General features: G+C 48.6%; 1 protein-coding gene across 1 annotated transcript in view; it reads right to left on the bottom strand.

The window, feature by feature from the left end:
- Nucleotides 1-621: 621 nt before the first annotated feature.
- Nucleotides 622-17431, bottom strand: part of LOC125948346 (protein turtle) — a 99607-nt gene continuing 82797 nt past the window's right edge. Inside the window, exons 4-13 of the mRNA XM_049674304.1 lie at nucleotides 13905-14222; nucleotides 12517-12668; nucleotides 12193-12337; nucleotides 11918-12048; nucleotides 11668-11827; nucleotides 11236-11406; nucleotides 10925-11047; nucleotides 4996-5307; nucleotides 4619-4899; nucleotides 622-3361 (exon numbers count right to left, since the gene is read on the bottom strand). Of these exons, the coding sequence (XP_049530261.1) occupies nucleotides 2780-3361; nucleotides 4619-4899; nucleotides 4996-5307; nucleotides 10925-11047; nucleotides 11236-11406; nucleotides 11668-11827; nucleotides 11918-12048; nucleotides 12193-12337; nucleotides 12517-12668; nucleotides 13905-14222 (2375 nt within the window). The 3' untranslated portion in view covers nucleotides 622-2779. The remainder of the gene's footprint in view (nucleotides 3362-4618; nucleotides 4900-4995; nucleotides 5308-10924; nucleotides 11048-11235; nucleotides 11407-11667; nucleotides 11828-11917; nucleotides 12049-12192; nucleotides 12338-12516; nucleotides 12669-13904; nucleotides 14223-17431) is intronic.

Below are 17431 nucleotides of genomic sequence, written 5' to 3'. Positions count from 1 at the left end.
GCATTAACGTACACCCTTGTGTCGGGTGTTGCCTGGCATTCCGGAATATTAATGCACCACTCGTCACGGGTATGTGGTGGAATTTACCCTGGATCTGACTTTCGGACGAGCTTGATTACAGTGGCATTAAAAAGGGTGATGCGTTGATGCAAACAACGAGTCCATCAAGTGCTCGAAAACCCTGAATCCCCGGAACTCGGGCTCGGAATCGTTGCAGAGCCGGTATGGTATGCGATGCGATATTCCGGATTCGGGTGGCGTCGATGCCAAAACAGGAAATTGGAATAATGGTGGTGGATTGATTATGAATGTGCTCATTTCGCTATCGAGTGCGATTTGCAACCGATTCGATTCGTGGAAGGTTTTTGGCGCCTGTCATACCGGTCCGGTCGGTTATGACCCGGAGGAAAATAGGAGGAGAAGTACGAAAAAACATACACACGAGGAAACCTCATTTCGGTTTTCGGAATTCGACAAATACATTTTGCACGCATTGATTGCGCATTGATGAGAATGGTGATGGTGGTGGAATTTATATTGAAATTTCCAATTCCAGCGCTCCAGATGGAAGATTGCATGGCAATGGCAAACATAAATGACATCGTTTACAAACACCTCTCTGGCTCGCTAACGGTAAACGGGAAATGTTCAACGAAAAAGCTTTACCGGAATACGTCTTTCCAGTTGCGACAAAGAGTTGCGACTGTTGGGACGCTGGAACGACGCTCTTGAACTATGAAACTGTCGTCAGTGTAATCCCAAGACAGGTGGGCTTCTCTGTTACTTTTCCCACTCCAAACGGTTGGGTTGGTGATGGAGCACCATCGTGGTAGGGCAATGAAACGTGGTGCAGGAAACCATAAAATGAAACCGTCCTACCGCTGCGCTGCATCATCGATCATGTCTACGCTTTGGGGAATCGAAAACACACACAAGGGGAAGCTGCTGCGTCCGAGCTTCAACGATTCAGTTCCGGTGAACCACCAGTTCGAGCAAAATGGTTCTAAATAGTCGACCAACCAACGTTCGGTGGCATGATAATGAGACCGAGAGCTCGATCCTCCGCGCAGTTTTCGCGCAGCTTTGCATGCAACAGCTGTCCGTTTATCACAGCAAAGCGTTACCACAAACGCTACTGCGCTGATAAGCAGCTGCAACAAGATATCTGACGGGGAGAGCACGGTCACAGCAGCCCATCTCTTCAGCATTAACGTATCTTCTGCAGGCAGATGAGACAACACAAAGATAGACACAACAACACTTCGCCCACAACGAGGGGGCCTGAACGACGACGGAAAAACCAATTTCAAAATCCGAGCGACGGAGCAGCGAAGAAAGAAAGAGAGAAAAAAAACGAACGAACGGAACCACGAAGAAAACATCCATCATCGATTGCGCTGACAGTTGTAACGGCGCAGAAGAGGCCCCGGGGGGGGAGGACGGTACGGGATGGGAGGCTGGGGGTGGCCACAAAACTAGCACCATCCCCATCACCGTCATCAATCACTGTCAGCACGGATGCAACGATATGGGCCGTTCCGTTGAGGCCGTTCACCAGGATGTGTCGCTCCAGTCGTGGAGAGCCCCGAGGGAGGGCTTGTCCCGGGATAAAGGCAAATAAATTAAGGAACCGGGAACAAGCTAGGGGGGGGGGGGCTCCCCCGTCCCCACAAGGGGCCATTGGGCAATCTTATCAAAGCGATAGTTGGAGAAGGAACGTTTGAAAGTCAGGTTGAAAGGAACCATGATGTGAGATGAGCTTTGGAGCGCTGGCGAGCTTGAGCCACTGGCCACGCACACACACACACTCACACACACACACACACACACACACACACACACTCACACACACGCACGCTCTTTAATATGCTTCCAGAATCCATCCCTTAAATCCCGATCGCTTTCAATATTGACTAGCTAGAGTTTTGTGTTTCTGTTTGATAAGGATAAGGAATGGCGGACAATTCTCAGGATCATCATGAGTGTGTGTGTGTCTGTGTGTGTGTGTGTGTGTTGTTGTTGTAATGCTCTCTCTCTCTCTCTCTCTCTCTCTTAGCTTAAATAACCTGCTCCAAGTTGAGTCCTGTTCCTGTTTTGATAGAAATCCCGCGGTCCCTGCTCTGCTCTGCTCCGGTTTCTAGTGACTGCTATGCAGCCAACAGTTTGGCCAATAGTTAATAATGTGCAGGACACCATCTTCACGGGTAACCGGGACTAACGGACAACTCGATTCGACTTACCCCCGGACCATCGTTCGTTGCGCTAGATAAGACAACCTCTCCTTCTTCTCCTATTTACAGACATTGTTGATATATACATGCTGATGGCTGGTGCTAAAAGCTCTCTCTTTCTCTCTTTAGGGGAGGGGTTTCGGTTTCGATTTCACGGAACAGTCCTTCCCTGCGTTCCGTTCCGTTTCGTTCCGTTCTGTTCCGTTGCTACTGGCTACTATTCACAGCGTCTTGATATCACGAAACCAACGAAACTGGGATTGAGGAAATGATAACAACGTTCCGCGTTCCGTTGCGTCACTCGAGGACTCGCCAGGGTCCAGCCAGGTAACACGCCAGTAGGGGGGTTACCGCTGCACATTGCGAAGCGCTTCCATTGGAAGCAATCCAACTATCCACGGCGTGTCCGGTCCCGTTCCGGGCGTCCTTCCGACCTTGGTCACGCTGGCTCAGGTGTCATCGTGGTCGTCGTTGGCGTCGGTTTGTTGTTGCTGGGTGTGTGCACGTTCTCACAGGGCCGTGTCACCGACCCTGTGAGACTCCTATAGTCATACGGTGCTTTCGCGCTTCATCATGAGGGGCGTATCGGCGGATACGTCGTCTTCGGGCAGCCCCAAACAGACCCGGGTCCGGGCGGTTGGACCGAGATGCTGCATCGCGATCGCCGACGGTGGCGGCGGTGGTGGCAGTTGCTGTGGTCCCGGGCCACCCCCGACCGTTAGCGCCTGGTTGGCGCTCGTCACCGAAATGGCGGTAATGTTGCGGACACCCGCTATCGTACCACCGTACGAGGGCCAATGGTGTGTACCGGTACCGGTGATGCTGGCCGGATGCGGACCGCCACCGGAACCACCGATCGGGTGTCGCGGTAAGGTGCAGGTGGCGTGCGATGCCGTCGTGAAGGTCGAGGGCACGTGACACATCGACACGTTCGTGATCGAGCTGGAGGCCTGCGGGGTGCCGTTGCGCAACGTACAGTAACCGAGGCTGGTGGTGTGGTTGGCGTGGAGTGCGGCCGCCATCGACGTCCCGATGAACGGTTGGTTCGGTGCCGTCGTCGTCAGTAGCAACCGGTTCGGGCTGCTCGTGTCGATGGTCGATATGTGCTGGCGGCGCTTTATGTACTCCATCTAGAGAGGGTGAGAGAGAGGGATGGTAGGGTGGTGGGTGTTGCGTGAAACAATGCATTACAATGGTACGGGGAATGTCAGTTACGTGTCATGTGAGCTATTTCATGTTCGGCATCTGCTTCTTCTGAATGCATGGAGATTGCTGAATGTTTTACGATATTGATTTGTGCTATTCATATTGAACATTCAGAATCGATGCTGTTTAATCTAATCTTGTGTTATTCGTGCTAGAGTGATGTTGTATTCAAGACAAAGAGTTTTTGGAATAATTCAAAACAATATAATTCAATTAGAGACAATTACTTGAGGAGAATTGGCCACAACAGGAGGTTCTTCCTGATCGAAAAAATAGTTGCTTCTCCGAAGCAAACAAACAATTATTTTATATACAGTTTCTCGTTATGCATATCTCTATACAGTCTGTTTCATAAGGTCTCTTACTATGTTCACTATGATTTTTCTTCTAAGCCACACAAAGCGCTTTAAAGAAAAGAAATTGAACTTCTTTTATCTTTAAAAAACGTACGTAATTTTTTTTAATCGATTTTTTTTAAATCATAAGAACCTCACTAAGCAGTTAAATTACAAATTTACATAATTATGCAGATTTTCTTCAGAAACGCAAAATCATCCACATGGTATAGTTTAATTTGATACCAGAAAAAATAAGGTTTGGTATACCTTCTGGTTATCAAGCTTTCCCGCAAACAGAAGTCCATATGCTATGGAATGATGTAATGGATATTAATGGAATGTTTAAGCGTCTTTATGACCCCGACAGAGTTATGGTATATGGATAGCTGTGTTAAAACCATAAGCTTGCGACAGTTAATTAAAGTATAGAGCCTGTTGGTTATTCTGTTTTTCATAGTTAGAACCTTCAAACGCTACACTATGAAACAGATGTTTATGCATTCGTGAGCCGTGATTGAGAAATGCTTATTCATGCTTGGCTTGTGTTTTGAACAAAGAACAACATCATATTAGCTTGCTAATTATACTCCGCACCACATTATTGATATGTTCATTTATTTGCCAAACATATGTAAATATGCTCCAACTAAAAAGTCCGTTAATATAAATTGAGTTATTCTATAATAGTTGCTCTATAATTGAGACGTGTAAAGCTAATCTCTGGCAACATTGACTCAGGCAGACTCGCAATTTAACAAAAGCTCATATCAATCGAGCCTGTTATGCGTTCGTGATTAGAAGTAATCTGCAATATGTGCGTCCGTGTGTTTGTGTGTGCCTTACCTGATCATCGGAATCGATCGTATCCGGGATGACGTCCGGGTTCTTCTCGTCACTCTCGTTACCATCGTAATCCTTGCTGGCGACACTCTTATCGCTCGGTCCGGGCGACGAAGTTCGGACGGTAGTGCTGGGCGCCGTATCCTTATGCCGCCGACTACTCGCACCGCACGGGAACTTGAGGGCCAGCACGATGGCACAGCTGCCGATCAGTACGGCCGCAGCCAATCCAATCGCCACCGAAAGAGTCGGCGTGAGGGGTAACGGTGAGCGGGGACGTTCGACTGAAATGCATTACATGCAACGATACGGCGTGCATTAGATGCCGTTGTATAGGGCTTGTTTGGAAAGGGACGTCCTCCTTCCTCCCGGTTACCTACCCTTTTCCGAGTCTTTCATCTGCTTCTCCGGCAATCGCTGAGTGGCCGCACTCATGACGTACGGTTCGGAGCGGCCCTTCGAGTTGAACGCGTACACGGCCAGCTGGTACACGACGCTTGGGTGTAGGTTCGGGATGGCGAACCGTGGTGCCGGTGAGGTGTTGTTGAAGCGCACCTCCTGCGTGTGGCTGTCGCGTAGCTCGAGAAAGAACGATTGCGCCAACCCACCGTTGAAGCCTTCAAAGCATCGCACCGACAGCGACGTCATGGACACATTCGCCACCGTACAGTTGTGCACTTGATCTGGCCGGCCTGGAACGAAGGAAGGATGGAAGGGGATCAAAAGACCGTGAGTGACACGTCAATGGGCACCGGTTGACCGGTTGGACGGGTTGCAATGATGTTCCTCTCGAAACCGTCGGTAAGCTAGAATTCCAATTAGACGATTCTTTGCCCGGGAACGGTCCTCGAACCGTCCATCCGGACACTCCCTAATGACCATTGCCATGGAATGGTTTGACGAGCCATGCACATAACAGGTGTAAGCTCTTATAACGCCACACGGCAGCAGCAGCAGCAGAGGGATTGACAATGAGAAGAGACTGAATCGAGCGGCTGAGGTAATTGGCTGCCCACAACACTAGTCTACCGGATGATAGCAATCTCTTCGGAACAACATTTCTCCTGCATCCGCGTGCACCGTTATATCGCATGTTACATGTTGTGGAGCAAACTTTATCCATCCAAGTGGCGCAGGCAGCTTCACTGTGTGCGCACCATCCTTTTGTGCTAATTTCTTTCGCGCGGGCTGGTGGCCACAATGGACCACTATTACTAACCAAACAAACTACCACTCGCTTGCTCGAAACTTGATGGCTTTGAGGGGAAGGTTCTGCGCCTCCCGAAAGGATGGAAAAGAAATCCCCAGAAACACCAAAAGCGAAATCCATCCTTCGCTCCGCTGTTCCGCAAGGACCGCAAACAAAACCCACCAAACTGTACTGCTGCTTCTCGTCTCGGCATCCTGATCCGGGTTGCTGTGGATGTTTTCGAGACTGGGAGAAATGTGTTTGAAAATTTGCCAAACTCACCACCATCATGGCAGGCGGCGTGTGTGTGTGTGTGTGTGAAACTCGAGCTGCACCATACCTCGCCAGACTCGCCTTTTTAAATGATGCTTCTTGGATGCAGTTCGGGCCAAAAAGTGCTTGAACACATCCACTAGTGACCTCCCGCTCCAGACACTGGGAGTCCATTGTAAGAGCCTTCACCATTTCGAGGGTTTGTTGCTTACGACGCGCTGCCAACGGTTGTTGATGTTTGTTCGCCCGTGGCGCGTCTGCTGGAAACTACTGCTTTGCGGCTTACTTTGCGAACCAGCAAAGTCTCTGTGAGAGTCTGTTGCCAGGTAATCTGTGGCTGCCTCGACGATGGTAAAATGGCGATGGTTTAGCGTCATTATGAGCCTCTCTCTAGCTCTGGAGCGGTGTTAGACGTTGTTTGCGTTACGTGCTGGTATGGCTAGGTACCGGGCAATGCTAGAACCAGCGATATACCAGCGATGCAGAATCGTCAAAGAAGCAGTTCGAGGCACCTGGCCTGGATAGCAGCCCTTTGATGTTGTCTGACGAAGGAATGTGTTTCTTTATGTGAACACTATGCAACACAATGCGAGAAGACCCGGACTGTATCATTCACTCTCGAGACTCCGAGACAGCCGTCACCCCCTTTAGTTGGCCGGATTAGACACCCCGCATCCTCCCCTCCCTCGGTGTTCCGGATCACCCAGCATGTCCATGCAAATTGTCGTCAGTCACTCAACAGCCCCGTGGCATTGGTTGGTGAATAGAGGCGGTAGCTAATTCTCGTCGGAAAATCAACAAACAACCCTTCGCTTTACGCGTCCCCCCTGTGATGTGCTTTTTGGTCCCTCAGTCCCTCTCAGATCCACCAATACACCAGGGGCCGGTGCGTTCCGGAATCTTCCGAGAAGATTCCGTTGCCGTCTGGCTGGCGCCTTTCTTTACTCAGGCCGTGGCCATGGCAAACGGAAACCACCGGCAGGACATCCATTCTTTATGTGCACACACGGCCCACATGGGCGTGTATGTGTGTGTGTGTGAGTGTGAGGGGCAACAAACAAACAAAAATGGCCTCTCTTCTCATGCTTCTTTCGTGCAACTTTTCCTGGCGTCAGACCTTTGCCCCCGTGGTTTTCGACGTCCCTCTTTTGTTTCTCGAGACCGGAACCAGCAACGGGCAGCGGCGATGCCGCTCTAGAGAACCAATCCTATCCGGTGTTTCACGCTCGTACTTACGTACTCCTCCACCAGCGTCATGCCATCTTCCCCGAAAACCTAAACACCATTCCTCGAAAGACCTTTGCCGATAACCGTTGGTGCCCGTTTAATGGTTGCTCCACACTCATGGTCACGATGCTCCCGGTAGCACCCGTAGCGAAAGGGCTGAGAATTTTAATTTTAAAACAGCAAAACACTCATTTCCTTTTGCTCCGGACCCGGTTTCTCGTGCCCATTGGTCAGTCATTGGAGGGTGTGTGTGTGTGTGTGTGCTTTTTGGGGCCTCCGGGGCCAGAGCTGGTTTCTGTTTTGAGCAGCACCTTCCTTCCCCACCGGAGGCTCTCTTTTATTGTTTGCGCTAATGCTCGCCCGCTCTCTTGTTTGTTGGTAGAAAGGTGGGTTGGCGCTCGTTGGTAACGTAAGTCACACATGACCACGTAACAATCGGTCAGTCGGTTGGTCAGGCTCGGACAGGGCCAAGCAACTGGATGGTCGTTGCGGAGGCATTGTGTCCGTACCCTGTCGGTAAAGATGGGCCGCTGAAAGTGGTTTTCCATTACCCCCTTTTTCCTGGCGTTCCCGTTGTATTCGTTAGCGAAGCTTCACGAACAACCTTCACGGATGGGTACGATTTAATATTTAATTTATCTTCTTTCTCCATTTCTTCCGGCAGCACCCTGTACCCGGCTCGCTGTTCCCACGTGGTTTGCTTTTGTTCTTTCGTTTTTATTTGAATCGTTTAAGGCATCGGGATCTTTCTTTTTATGCATGATTTTTTTGTTGCTGCAAAACACAAGAACTGGAGGATCGTTGGATGTTTGAAGAAGAAGAAAAGGTGGAAAAAACTCTCACTCTGGCTCTCTGGATAGCAGCACGAATTAGCTTCCTGAAAGGGGTTGCTCGCTGGCTGCTCCCTTACCGGTTTAACGGTCGGTTTAATAAGCTTATCAGTTGCTCAAATTGAAGCCCAACCTGGCCGTCTACCTACCTTCAATAGTAGGCCGGTTGGTTTGGAATGTTCGAAAACCAAACCGCCACCAAACCGACCGTAGACCTGGTGTGGTTTGCTATTTGGAAGAAAGGCCTACTCATCACCTTTTGCTGCTGATGAGGAGAGTATCGTGCAAGAAATGCTCTTCTTTTAGACCGACATTTTACCTTAACAACCGAACCGTAAGGACGACAGGAAGAATGATGGAAAAGGGGAAACACAGACAAGAGGCCTCTCACCTCTACTAATCAGCCGTATTTGGAGTTTCTGATGAGCGAAGCACTTTTGAATGAAATTTGATTTTCTTTGCATTGTTTCTTCCACCAGCGGGAGGCCAGCTTCCGGGCCTTTCTGGGTTTGTGGTTTCCGTCAGGGCAGTCTGGAGATCGATGTTTCGGTTTCTTCAAACCGGGATCTCCTTCGCGAGGGAATGTGTTGTGTACCGGGCAAACCTCAAATAAAAAAAGGGAAAAAGGTAAAGCTTTTCATTAGTGCACCGGCACATTTTCCCGGCCCGGACAGGGGTGGGTGAAAAGCCGTTAACCGGGGTCGCGGAAATAGATTGCGAATTTAGGATCCGTTTCTCTAACGCTCTAGTCGCTCTTCCGCTTACCAGTTGCCCTTTTCCGGAGAAAACTACTATTAGCATATTTTTCTAATAAAAATGCTAATCAAAAGTTGTGTGTCTGTGTGTGTTTGTGTGTGTGTGCTCGAAGTACGGCGATGGTGATGGGGATCTTCACTAGCGCTGCTTCATCCGACACCGTTCATGTGTCCCGTGGAGCGAAATGAAAACTGACGTGCAGATGATTCATTTTCCCGCCCACCTCCTCAACCTCCTTTCGATCAGAATCAGGCCGAGTGGTAACTGAACGACGAGTAACGCTTCGGCAAAATAATAAAATGCAGAAACATACGACACTGATCGGGAAGGGCATCAAAGGGGATGAACTCACTGGCACTGGTATACCTCCCGTGTCCCGGGGCTTCTGGGACAAATTGAAAATTACGTCCAACTTTCCAGCGCACATTCCAGCGCATGAATTCGATCGTCGGCCCTCCACTCCTTTTACCCGTCCCGTCACTGCCAAATGGTCAGCACCAGCAGATAAGGGATGAAAAATCGCAAAATCGTAATTTCATTTCGCATACAACGTTACCCGTAAACCATTGTGCTGCTGTGTGAAGGAATGGAATAGCGGTGTGGAAGCCAGTTATAAAGTGAGGGAGAGAGCATTTTTCTCGATCGTTTGGTTCAGCGCATCGAGTTAGAGGATAAAAAAATTCGAACTAAATTACATTAGAGAAGAGGTTGATGGGTTCCCATCTTGGCGTTGGGTAAGAAAATGTGCTGCAGCTTTAGAAATGGCCGGCACCGGTGTCCACTCCGTCCGCACCGACAGCACTATCGAGTGAGCCACGGTAACGCTCATACCTCCTGTAGTACGGTTCCAGCAACGTTCGTTACATTGCTTCCGGGCACACGCAGCACCACGGTCCGATGGAACCGATTCAGAATGGAACCAATGGAGTTTCAAGTCTGCTACCTTCGAGCGATTCGATTGTATTGATTATGAGCCAATACTGCTGCTGCTGCTACCAGGACCAGGGATCGAACACGAACACCGAACCAAGACTATGAATGGATGAAGTTTTCCACGACGATCATTTCTAGACGTGATGAAAATTTACACTTTTCCACGTTTCTGCCACGGGCATTGGAGCGACGCTACGCGAACTACGCACCAAGGAACCAGCGGGTAAGTTAGCTTCCGGGTTAATGATTTTGATGTTCCTAGAGCTAGCGAGCTGTGTCGATGGCCGTGGCCGGTACCTTCGTACGGTCGTCAAAATTTAACTCAACCTGCGCAGCCTGGTGCTGGGAATTGAATTACCGTCCGCACCAGCGGTTCTCTGCATCTGCGTTGAAGCAGATTTATGGACCGATTTCGTTTGAGAGTTTTGATTAAGCGTGAATCTGGAATCCGGGACGCGAAGCAAAAGACGCGACCAAAGCCCGGTAGCGTCGGTAGGTCGGTGTGAGAAACTTTATGCCACATCGCCGCATCGCTTTCGATTCGATGCGATGGTTGATGAATTCTGCGCGCTGATGACGCGGAAGCACTTTTGGTGGGGGAGGGGGATATAATCAAGTTCAGAAAAGGACAACGCTTTCAATGCGAGCTCAAAAGGGAAGCAAGCAAGTGGTGGCGAGAGAGTAATATGAACAGATTTTAAAAGACCTTATTAGGATTCTATTAGAAGTCTCTTATTAGGACATTCTCCTTCCTCGAATGCAGTGAAAGAAATTTAATTTAACGGAAAGTAGGTCGAACATGAGGCTGCAATCAGGTTTGCTGATAGTTTGTGAGTTCAAGAAGTTTAATCAATCGAAGTTATGTGCATCCAGTTGTTCAAAAATGGTGGCCGTTTTTCGCAGACATTATCTCGATCTCTACCAGAACATTGCTTATCGAAACACAAATGTCGAAAAATTATAACATTATTTCACTCTCTCATCTCTCTTCTTTAAACAGTACACGACAACTGCTTCCCAATCTCGAGCACGCTCAAAGCTCTGGCGGCAAGATTACACATTGTAAGAATGCGATTAATTTGATGGAAATAGTGAACTTACCAGCGGCGATGATGTGAAACACGCACGGATGCCGCTGTTTGCCGATTTTGTTGGTAGCCGAACAGAGCAACGTTCCATAGTCCAGCTCCGTCATCGGCGTGTACGAGACTGTCGATGACGTTCCTGCAGGCGCGAAAAAAAAAGAAAGGGCGGAAAAAACAATCGAGCAAATTAGAACCAAAGTGGATCACCACCGGGACTACCGGGATCATGAATTCCCTTTTTGTAACGCCTAAAAAAAAGGGACGCAATACAGGACAGGAGGAAAGGTGCAATGGAATGTAGAGTGGCTGCGTCCGAGAATACGTTACCGAATCGTGCGATGTGGCTCGCCTGCACATCGATGCTTTCGGCCGAGTTATTGAAGGTCCACTTGAACTCGACATCCGGCGGGTTGGCATCGACGACACAACGGATCTCGGCGTTTTCCTGCTTGGCCACACCGTACACCCGGGGCTGGTTCGGTGCACAGGTCGGTGCATCTGTGGTGTAAGAAGAAGCAGAAGAAAAAAAAGCGAAATGAAAGCAAAATGGTGAGAACAGAGAAAACGAAATCCCATGTCTCCGAGTCACTCTGAATCCGAATGGCTGCCAGTGGCCATAGCATGCGTCAGATTTGGCTGCAAAGCTGACGTCGCAACGCAGCACTGGCACTGCGACTCTGCGACAATGGCAGCTGCATGCCCGCGGAACGGTCCGGTACGGTACGGAAGGGAAAATGAAAAATTCAATTATTCACTTACACATCACGTTCAGCTCGAACATGGGACTGTTGCCTTCACCCTCGGCATTGAAACCGACGCAGGAGAAGTTACCGGCCGTGGTCCGCGACACACCCTGGAGCACCAGCGAGTGCTTGCTGACTATCACGCCCTGCGATATGTTGCGCGTTAGCGGTTTGTTCTGCGAGTGAAAGCCGAAAAGAAGAGTTTTAGCTGGAGTCGTCGTCAGGGTGGTCAATGCCCGGGGTGGTGGGGGGATGATGGCACTTACATTGTGCTTCCACTCGACCTTATACACGGCCGGATGGGCCGTTACGATGCAGTCGAAGTACACGTCCGTTCCCTCGCGGATCGCGTTCGGGTCGAGTGAGCTGCCCAGCTTCACGTACGCATCGGGAACGTCTGGTTTTGCGTCGCCATGGAAATGGAATACGGGATACAACCGTCAGAAACCATAACCTCAACCTCAACCGTTTGACACAAGAAGCTTGACACTTGGCACCGGGCACCACCACCGGAGCGCCCGGTGGCGCTTTATTTACTTACATTGAATGTCAAGCTGCCAGCCATCCTCGAGGGCGTCCGATTGGACGTAGGAGTTGTAGGCCTTGCAGGACAAATATTTGCCCGCATCGGTCCGATTCAGCACGATGGACAGTGTGCTCGTGGTTTGGTTGCCATCGGCAGACGTCTGCGGTTGCGCGAGGAAAACCGAGGAACGGAAGAAGGGTAAGAGAGGACAGGGATTGTTTCAGGGTGTAAGGTGTAAGGTGTTGCTTAAGCTGACGGCCCCTAAGGCGACTGTTCCAGATGTGTGGCTGTGGCCAACCACCAACCTGGAACCCGCCGGGTCCCACATGTCCCACTTACCGTTTCCTTGCTCTTGTCGAGCCGCAAACCATCCAGAAACCAGGTGATGGAGGCTGCTGGCCGTGAGCCGGCACTTTGGCACAGGAGGTCATATCTTCGGCCGGCCGATAACGGTTGGTGCGCGCCGATCAGTCTTATGTTCAGTGGAGCAACTGTGTTGTGGAAGGCGAGCGAGCGAGCGAGAAGAAGAAGAAGATGAAGGAGTAGGAACAGGAAATACTGGCATTAAAAAAACACCAAAACGAATTTAAAGTTGGACTGGAAATGAGAAAACTTTTTTATTAGATCGTATTACAACGAACCATTCTAAACATCGATTCGAATCACACGGAGTCAAGTGTACAAGTGAATGATTAATCGGAACGGAATCAGTATCTGATATTGGGCAGCTCTGATTAACTCCAACAAGTATTTTGTTTAGCATACATAAGGACGGGCGTGCCGTATGTTTATAACAAGTATTATTGTTAAACGTTACAATACAATTCCCTTTAGGATTTTGCTTTTAGGGTAATAAAACATCGCTCAATAAGATCCCGGTCTAACTGATAAAGATCTCTTTTTACACTAAACTCGTGGCTCGATAGCACAAACTGTTTTAGGTGAAACGTCAATTTATTTTCATCGTTTGGACCATTTTTGTGTGAGTTACTGAAGTTTTAGTAATTTACTACTTCGCTACTTTTTAACAGTGGACGAAAAGTTATGTGTCCTCATCAAACACGGTTTTTTTGTAAAGAAATCGTAGATGAGAAACAAAGATTGGACAAGCATTTATCGACTGTTGATGCTTACTCTTCTCGATAAAATGAGACAGTTTCCGGAAAAACAAGCAGGATCCACATGTGATAGATAGCATTGCTAAAACCTTAATAAAGTACACAATAAGTAGCCAAAAGAAATAAACATTCGACTGTACATCGAAAATAATCTGTTCTATCGAGCTATGAGCTGAATGCGGTGTTAAAAGTGATTTTTATATGCCAACGTACTAAATAGTTATATTGTACTAAAGTGTCACACTATGTTTATGACCGGAAGGAGGTCGGAAATAAGCTAAATTAGTTTATAAACGCCTTCAAGACGCATCAGAGAAATCACAAACCGTGAAGTTGATTGTTAATCTTATAAAGAGATCCATCCAAATACCTATTCAATCAATTAACAGTATCTGAATCTAAGGAAATTAATTAAACGTGAACCGGTGAGAACCAATTCGTATTCCGCCTTTCCTTGCAAGGACAACACCTGAGCAGATGTCAAAGCGAATCGAATCGCATTGAAGCGTATGGAATGGAAGCTTCCATCATGGCCGCTAAATGGCGCGGCCAGTGGACCAGCGGACCAGTGGAGGCATCGTGGACCAATCAATCACTTCTTCTACTTACAGTTCATATCGATCTGGACGGACTGTTCCACCGGGTTCGCTCGGGCGTGGTTGGTCGCCCGGCATAGCAGCTTCGTGTGCAGGTCCTGGCGCGTGAGCGGCCCGAGCGTGATCTCGCTCCGCAGATGCTTCCCGACCGGCATGTACCTGGTTTCGGCGGCCAGCTCCGTCCCGTCCCGGTACCACGTCACGGTCGGTGTCGGCCGTCCACCGTACACGTCACAGCGCAGATTGATGCTTTCGCCTTCACTGTACGGTCCAGCGACGGTCGTGCGCTCCGCACCGAGCTGATCCCTTATCACCATCCGCTCCGGGGGAACTGAAGAGAAGAAGAAGAAGAAGAAGCAGAAGAAAAGGGAGAGCGTAAGATGGCGTACGACAGGTTGAGGCGAAGGAACACGACCGGGGACCGAAGTAATAAAATGCCTGATATAATCAAACTTTTTCCTCTTCTTCTTCGCAGCATCCCACGTCCAGGTTGTTCCCGAAAACACTTCCAGGAATTCTGTTTTCCCGTACCAGAAGAGGAGGTATACTTAATGGAAAATCTTGCTAAACTTTCCCTCTTTTCCTTCCCCGGGGTTTGGTACCATGACCGAACCCTCTCCACAACCGTTTCATCGAAGGAAACTCTTACATTTCCAGCATCCAGCATCCCGGGAAGGGAGGGGGAACTAACGTCTGGCAACTGACCAAAGTTCCGCCGTTCGCCGCTTGTCATCTGCTCCCCGGTTCCTCCGACTTCCTGCCTCGATGCAGTCTCATTTTCTTTTGCACTAATTTTAATGATCTGCAGTTTAATTACGTTTTTCGTTGTCCGTCCGTTGCCTTTCCATTGCCGGCAGCGCCAGTGTGTAAACGTTGGCACGGGGCACGCGACGGAATTGACCGCCAGCGATGCTGCACAAGTTTTCTGCGCCCTCGGCACCACCTACGAACTTCTCAACTGGTTTTTGGTCAGGTGTATCGTGAAAGGAACCATCGTCATCTCTTCGCAAAGCTGTTCAATCCGCACCACCATCATCACCACCATTGAACCCTATGCTGTCTGTGGATGAAATCGGTCGGTCTGGTGTGTGCTGCAGTGACAGCAACAGCAGCAGAAAAACGAGAAGAGAGCGAAGCAGAGGCAATTGGCTCGCTCGTTCACGCTTAATTGTATGACTGCAGTGAATCTTAAGACAGACGGTCAGCGGCATCATTAGCGTGCTTTGCACACAGGCAACGACAAGCGGAGAGCATACGATTCGATTCAACCACACCGCCAATGGTCATTCCATTCCAATGTTTATGCTCTTCAATTTCAACCCCGATTTTCACCAGTAGGTCACCACTAGGAACCCTTATTGCATGAACTTAGTCACAAGGAGTAGACGAAAGGAGTGTTTGCGAAACAGTGTTTGTTTTTGGAGATTGTTTTGAAGTTGTTTTGCACGTTGCAGGTTTGACTACGGAACCGAAATGCAGGGGTTGCCCATGATGGTGTGCGTGATATTGGATTTGGGAATGCTTTTTCTGTATTCTTTTCGTGAGATTTTTTCAACACACTATATACAGTACGTTATTATGCGATACTTTAAAACGTTGACAAACTTTTGTTATTTAAATACTTATCCGTATTTCAATGTTAAATCACTCATTATAAAGGATACTACCATTGGTTTGCTGAATATGTGTAGCTCAATTAAATCGAGCAATTTGCATCAACATAATATTATTGGGACTGTTATGAAATTATGATAAAAGAGGTTTGGTTTCATTCGTACCCGGGATCAGACAAAGCACCAATTATTCCTTAGTTATTGCTATTTTTACTTTACACATCATTACCAAAATTTCTACCCGCTTCATTTCTTTTCATAATTTCAAAGCAAAATTCCGCATAAAAGGGAAAAATTCTGCATCGCAAATGTTCCAGTACTAAGTGCATTTCAATAGCCATTTGCTGCACCCAGTCCTCCCACTTGAGCACATCAAGAATGTTTCGTTTTAAACCAGCCATTGCTGCTTTCTCATTAGCAGACAAATACACCCGGGGATGCATTGTCGACTAAACTTCCCCCACTCCGGGCGTGCTTGCGCATCGGATGAGATTAGTTCACCGGGAATTCGTCAGCAAAAACCGGTGATTTTCTCTCGTGGAAGCAGATGCACTGGGTGGTATTTGCGGTATCAAAAACGCTTAGCCATATGAAGACAACAAAACAACAACAACATTTTACAATATAAACCGTTGCTTTCGCACTGGGGGAAAATCCAGGACCACGATAGACAACAACTGGCAGAGATGGTGCACCGCATGTGTGTGTGTGTGCACAGTGAAGCGTTCGGTAGAAGGTTGCGTGAGATACCGGGAATTAGTGGTACCGCCTGCAATCATATGCATGATATGAAACACAATTCATTGCAGCATCGGGGGTACTGTACTGCTGGGAAAATTGTATGTGTGCGTGCATGTGTGTGCTTTTAATGCTCCACATGGACCGGTCGGAGACAATGATGCCTGGTGAATGAGCGTCTACCGCGACGACGAGCGTATCATGACGACGAGCGTATCATGACGACGAGGAAAAGAGTGTAAAAAGGCAAACGACACATGCTTTCCCTCCGTTCTCTAGTCGCATAGCTACGGACAGACCAGAAACGAGAGAAAGAGAGATGAGGATAATATATGAGCCCTCCATATTTTGGGATACCATTGATAGCGACTAGTGGCTGTGGTGTGGAGCGTACGGAGGCAATGCCATAGGAGGACAGCATTTGAAAACTCTCCATAACTCGGTACCGGTGCCGGTGCGGACGGAATCGACAGAACCTCGACTATTGTTCATTGCATATTTCATATTTTATTCGCGAGATGGATAACACATTGTACTCCACCGTTACTGGCGCACCAGCGATTCCAAAGTACTCCCCGGTGGCTAATTTTCCCAGTAAAAATTCCACCGGCCAGGCCCACGGGCTCCCACTTTTGTGTCTGTATGAGTGTGTTTGTATGGTGTAGAGCAGAATATGAAATATGAAGCAACGAAAAGCATACGGAGCGTCAACGGAGGCACATAGCATAACGGGATGGTTTCGGCATTGGCAACGCTGTAAATTTTCCGGAGGAATTCATGCAAAACAAATGTCATTTTATGCTGCATGCCGCCACTCGAGAGGCGGACTGTATTGTGTGGATTGTAGGGTCCTTTCGGTTCCGTTCGGTGCCACAATGTGCTGGTATGGCCGCAGAAGTTGCGCGGAAATCTGCACTCGTCAGTGGAGCAAGTAATTCGCACGATGAAGAGACGCGACGCGACGTTTGATTTAGGTTCAGTGAATGCATCTTTGACTCTCGGGAGAGATAGAGAGAGAGATACGCAGTAAAGCTCAGTTATCACGTTCACGGTTAAACTGAGTCGTTAGTCGCTCGAGTGGAGATCGGGATGAGTTTTTCCCTTAGCAATGCAATACCCAATGCTCGAGAATTGTTACTCGCCATCTCGTTGATAGCATCGTACAGCAAGCAGACTTGTGCTGCATTCT

The sequence above is a fragment of the Anopheles darlingi genome, chromosome 2 (genome assembly GCF_943734745.1).
Source record: "Anopheles darlingi chromosome 2, idAnoDarlMG_H_01, whole genome shotgun sequence".
Classification (NCBI taxonomy): Eukaryota; Metazoa; Arthropoda; class Insecta; order Diptera; family Culicidae; genus Anopheles; species Anopheles darlingi.
This window is presented reverse-complemented; position numbering and strand designations above follow the sequence as displayed.